The sequence below is a fragment of the Carlito syrichta genome, unplaced genomic scaffold, assembly GCF_000164805.1.
Source record: "Carlito syrichta isolate Samal-C Ts95f unplaced genomic scaffold, Tarsius_syrichta-2.0.1 Scaffold115711, whole genome shotgun sequence".
Lineage (NCBI taxonomy): Eukaryota > Metazoa > Chordata > Mammalia > Primates > Tarsiidae > Carlito > Carlito syrichta.
The window spans coordinates 241420-247419 of NW_007059807.1; the positions used below are offsets into that span (position 1 = coordinate 241420).

Here is a 6000-nt window from a genome sequence, read left to right on the forward strand (position 1 = left end):
TCCCCAAGAAACTCAGACACCAAGACACCAGAGAATAAGAAATATAAAAATGGAACAAAGGGCAAGAAGGTAGGAAGGAAGGAGAAGGATGGAGAAACTGAAGGTAAATGTAACACAGAGGAGAAAAATGAGACTTAAAGGTAAAAAAAAAATGAACCAGGCTCGGTGGCTTAGCCTGTAATCCCAACACTTTGGAGGCCGAGGCGAGTGGATTGCCTGAGCCCACAGGTTCAAGACCAGCCCGGGCAACTTGGTGAGATCGTGTCTCTACAATAAAAATCAAGAAATAGCCAGCCATGGTAGCACGTGCCTGTAGTTCCTGCTACTTGGAAGGCTGAGGTGGAAGGATCCCTGGAGCCCAGCAGGTCGACACTAGGGTGGCTGTGAGTTGTGCCGTTGCACTCTAGCTTGAGCGAGAGTGAGACTCCAACACACACACACACAAAAGTTTAAAAAGCTATATACACATATAATATATATATTTTTAAAAGCATTTGTTCTGGTTGGTCAAGCTATCTTCCTGAAACACCTGCTGCTTCTAATAAACTTTGCAACAATAGCATCACTGAGCCTGAAACACTGCTGATAGACATAGAATCTGAGGCTTTTCTATTCTATACTAAATAAATGTGATGCAGAGTACAAAGGGAAACAGCAGCTAAGCAGCCAGGTCAGAGGAATACAATTTGATGTGTAAGTGAAAAAAGAACTGGCAGGTCTGGAAATGTCTAGTTCTTTTTAGGAAGAAATGGAAATCTGAGGTGGGGGCATAATAAAAGACTAAAGACACACCTCTCTTCTCCTTCTAACATACTTTGAATATTTTTTGTAAATGGTAGAAAAACCACAAGCCCCTTTCTCCTCATCTGATTCATGAATTCCCCAGTATATATAGAATCCATATCATCATATTACAAATAAGCATAATGGATTGTTGTATGTTAACCAAAGAACGGAAAACTTTCAGAAACTGTCCTCATACTCTTGAAAACCTGTGGTGAATAATACTGTAATATGGAAACAGTCACAAGAACTGATCTCACAATTATATTCTATCTTTTGGTGGTGGTCTTTTCCTTTTCCCATAGGCCAACCATCACTCTGTATGCTACAGCATATACATTCAAAATGTCATAGCATTAGTGTATCCCTTTCTCTTTCAAGATTTTTAGGAGGCCAGGACATGACTGTGCATTATCTAATGGGAATATTGTAACAGCCTACCCCTTCACAAGTAGGTCTCTTTGCCCTAAACTCAAATGCCTGAGAGCAGAAACTCTGAGGCTTATCACTAAAGAGGCCAGGCCACCCCAGGAAGGACTGACTCAGTGGAAAGGGGCATATTTTTAATCCTAGCCAATCAAATTGCTTGCCAGCATATCTTGCATAGAGAGGGGAAAAAAGGAATTCTCTGTACTTTAACACAGAAAGCTAAATTCAGCAATTATACTAATTAATCTCATGCATGCGTGTGCTCTGTTGAGCTAGTTCTAGTACCATCTCTGGCCTGGAAAAGGAAGAATGTTTAAAAGATTCTCTTTAGACTATGTATTAAGTAACAAGTGTTAAAAATACTTTAAGGCAGTTGGCCGGTGTGGTGGTTCATGCCTGTAATCCCAGGACTTTGGGAGGCCAAGATGGGAGGAGTCCTTGAGCCCAGGAGTTCAAGACCAGACTGAGCAACATAGACTTCATCTCTACAAAAAATTTAAAAATTAGCTAGGTGTGGTGGTGTGTGCCTATAGTCCTAGCTACTTGAGAGGCTGAGCTGGAAGGATCTCCTGAGCCCAGGAGTCCAAGGCTACCACTGCACTCCAGTCTGGGTGACAGATTGAGACTTCAACTCACATACACAAAAAAAAGGTTTTACGGTAGCCATAGTGGTGTGTTCCTAGAGTCCCAACTACTCAGGAGACTGAGGCAGGAAGATTGCTTGAGCCCAGAAGTTTGGGGCTGCAATAAAGCCATGATGATGCCACTGCACTCCAGTCTGGGTGACAGTGTGAGACCCATCACTAAAAAAACAAAAGATTTTAGTAGTCTTTACTATTAGAAGACGCATTTGCTACAGGTAATAGAAATGAACTTCCCTTTAAGTAAATTCAGATATCTTTTTTTTTTTTTAAATCTAATGACTTGAGAGTATGCTTCCCAATTTATTCCTCCTTTGCAAAGTCAAACTTAACAAACAGGTCTGGACCCAGGAATTTTTAAAATCTACCTTTTCTTCAAAAGGCTAATTCCAACTATAATAGTACAAAAGAACAGAAAGTAGAATGGTGGTGTATGGAGGGGTCTCTCAGAGCATGTGTCATCATTCCAACAGTCAAAAGAGAGGAATTCAGTGGATGACAGGTTGCCAGCTAGGAAGTAAGAGAAGGCATGATGAAGCCAGGACATCAAAAAGGAAAGCAGAGGGGAGGACACAGCAACAGAAATATAGATGGCCCCTGGAGACAAGGAAGAAAAACATGGCAAGCAACAAGAAAACTGCAGACAAGAATGGCAAGTACCAAGGTGAACAGCAGCCCAGGCATCAAAACCTCTGATTAGCCAAGAAAAATGAGGCCCACTTCAGCTCTAGACAGTGTTGATTTTGATCTGGTACAATACTGTTGCCATACTATGTAAGAAATACTCCCACAATTCTGAGACCTTTACTTTACTTTTTAAAAAGACAAGTAAATAAAACTTTTGAGATACAGAATACTAATAGCAGGGTATATATAATTTGTGTGCTCCAATTAGGGGTTGGCAAACTATGGTCTGTAGGCCAAACCAGTCAATCACCTGTTTTTGTACAGCCCACAGCTAAGAATGGTTTTTATGTGTTTTTATGGGTGAAATAAAAAATCAAAATAATATTTTGTGACATGTAAATAATCACATGAAATTCACATTTCAGTGACCACAGGTAAGATTTTGAACATAGCTGCGCCCATTTGTGTATGAACAGAAAATGGTAGCTTTCAGGATACAATGGCAGAGTTGAGCAGTCCAGGGACCACATGACCCACAATTATTTACTATCCAGCCATCTACAGGAAGTTTGTTTACTCCTGTTCTACACCAAACTGGACACTTGATAATGTTTAGCTATTCTCACCGTAAAGAACTTGTAAGCCAGATATTTATTCTGGAAATATTTCTTAAGATCACACACTTGGGCCAGGAACAGTGGTTCAAGCCTGTACTCCTAGCACTTTGGGAGGCTGAGGCGAGAGGACTGCCTGAGTCCAGGGGTTTGAAACCAGCCTGGGCAACTTGGTGAGACCTCATCTCTACAATAAATCAAAAAATTAGCTGGGCACGGTGGTACGCACCTGTAGTTCCAGCTACTTGGAAGGCTGAGGTGGAAGGATCACATGAGCCTAACAGGTCAAGGCTGTGGTGGCCACGAGCATGCTACTGCACTCCAGCCTGGGTGACAGAGTGAGACTCCAACTCAAAAAAAAAAAAAAAAAAAAAAATCACACACTCCTCTTGCAGAGCCTGCAGAGGATACATAACTGGCTTTCAAAGGTAACTGAGTCCACAAAACCAGAACAGAGACTGCAAGGATCATGCCATCCAATAACTTGGTGTTACTAAACATCCATCACTTTGGATTTCTTTTCTTTTTCTTTTTTTTATTTAGTGCGTGCCTGTAGTTCCAGTTACCTTGGACTTCTTTTCTAAACCACAGAAGTCTTGCTATGTCTATAAATACAGACAATTCTTGATTATCTCGCTCACAGAGGGTGTGGCAAGAGCCACTATCACTTATATGGCAAAAATAAAACCTAGTTTGATGTATTTGGTTTTGTCTCTTCCCATAGGTTGAAGATGTTGCTCAACTACTATAGTTTAAAAGGCATGGCCCCAGAATACAGGATGTATGCGAGCATATCAATAAATGACTTTAAAATCTATTCAGCTTGTGCCCATAAAAACATAAAACCAAGTGTTCTAAAAAGACTGGAACACTTTATTTTAAGTAACACAATGAATATGATTCAGGAAAAATACCACCAGTCCAAATGTTTAAAACAGTAAAAAAAAAAAAAGAGGGGGGCATACAATTTGAGAGTAATATCTTTTCATACTTGTTTACATCTTCAGAACATTCTTGGTTTGATGATTATATAGGAAAATCTACCTATAAAGTTAACTGTGAAGTTCCAAACCTAACCATTATTTTATTATAATTTGTTAAAAACTGGAGCCAGAGGATCACAAGCCTAACAACAATAAAAAACACTATAATAAACAATTTGTCAAACCACGGGCCTCCCTTCAGTAACAAACAGCAATTTCTAATCCTCTGGATAACATTTAGATAAACTCTTATTGTCATGAAGCTGAAATAACCCAGTTAGCAATTTTCAAGGAGTTGCTGAAGTAAGGTTTGGCTAGAAAAATGAAAGCGAGACTGGCTTTAAAAGCGTAAGTCAGGACAGGCCCAGTGGCTCATGCCTGTAATCCCAGCACTTTGGGAGGTGGAGGCGAGAGGATTGCCTGAGCCCACAAGTTCAGTGCCATCCTGGACAGCTTTGCAAGACCTCGTCTCTACAACAAATCAAAAAGTTAACCAGGTGTGGTGAGGCACACCTGTAGTTCCAATTACTTGGAAGCCTGAGGAGGAAGAACTGCCTGTGTCCAACCGGTCGGAAGCTGCGGTGGTCATGAGCATCCCACGGCACTCCAGCCTGGGCAATAGAGTGAGAGTCCGACTCAAAAAAAAAAAAAAGGCATCTGTCTGCTATTAAACAAATGAAAGACTGCCCGCTGGGCACAGTATATCAGAAAAGGTAGGCGCTCACCACCTTTGCATAAAACTAACTCTTACTAGCTAAGAATCACTGTGCAGAAAGAAAAAACCATATAGCTGGAAACCAACAGTCCCGTTTGTAAAAGAGTCTGAAGGTATTTTATTTGGGGGGGAGGGAAAGGGACAGAAAAAACTCACACTCCTTTGGGAAAATGATCTCTCAGACTCACACACGGAAATGTTTTTAATCAAAGACCATTACAGCAGAAATGTACATGGAGTGCAACGTAAAAAGTCATCAGTGGTAACTAGTGGCTTCACAGAAACAGCACGTGCCCCCGGTGATGACACCACCGCAGAGAGACCGTTATTAAATTAGGTGGCAGGTCTCCAATTTAAACCCCAGGCTCCGCTCCGGCCCCTGCCAGGGGGACGAGCGCGAGCGAGAAATGCAAACTCATCTGTGCCTTGACCTTAACAGAGGCCAGCCCCGTGAACGTCCCCTTCAGAGCGCGAAGCATCTCAAAGACACTTCCAAACGCGTCTGGCCACGCCCTCCCGCCAAGGCGGCCTCAAAAGTTTGGCTCGAGAGGGGAAACTGAGGCACGGGTGATTTACATGTGTTTGTCGGAAGGGACCCAGGACAAGCCCTAGTCTCCCGGGGCCCGGGAGCCCCGAAGCCGTGGCTGGGGCGGGGGTCCCCGAGCGGCAGGAGGCGGCCCGGGAAGCGAGTCCAGAGGATCTGGCTCGACCTCCCCTCCCCCCCATGGCGCCGCCCCGCCGGAGCCGCCGCCCGGTACCTCTCGATGACTGAGGCCACCAGCTGCGGCAACTCCTTCATCTCGAAGGCGGAGTAGGACGCGGACAGCAGGGGCCGCACCGCCACCTCCCAGCCCGGGGTCGTCTCCGCCCCCGATGCCGGGACCCCGGGCGCCGCCGCCGCTGCCGCCGCCTCTTCGCCGCCGCTCGTCGCCATCTTCCGTCGTACTACTGCGGCTCCCTCCGGGGGCTTGCCACCGGCCCAGCGCCGCCTCCCGGGAGGGGGCGGAAGTGACGTGATCGGCGCGTCAAACTGCGCGACGCAGTCGCCGGCCAAGAAACGCGACCAGGCGGAGCGGCCTCTCAGCCCTCACCTGAGAAGAGTGGCTCCGCGTAGGGGCAGGGCGGAGGGACTGCGCCTGCGCAGAACGTAGCTCTTCGGAGGAGGGCGGGGGAGCGTTAACCTCCGCACCTGCGCACTCAGAGTCGCT

The 6000-nt window shown here is 45.0% G+C and overlaps 1 protein-coding gene across 2 annotated transcripts in view; it reads right to left on the reverse strand.

Annotated features, from left to right (window-relative positions):
* The window catches only part of UBR4 (ubiquitin protein ligase E3 component n-recognin 4), a 139185-nt gene extending 133389 nt beyond the window's left edge, over positions 1-5796 (reverse strand). The window contains exon 1 of one of the 2 annotated variants that reach the window (XM_021706503.1): positions 5551-5796. In XM_021706503.1, coding sequence (XP_021562178.1) covers positions 5551-5726 — 176 coding nt within the window. In that variant the 5' untranslated portion in view covers positions 5727-5796. The remainder of the gene's footprint in view (positions 1-5550) is intronic. The other variant, XM_008073544.2, reaches the window with a different exon arrangement.
* Between the last annotated feature and the right edge of the window lie 204 nt (positions 5797-6000).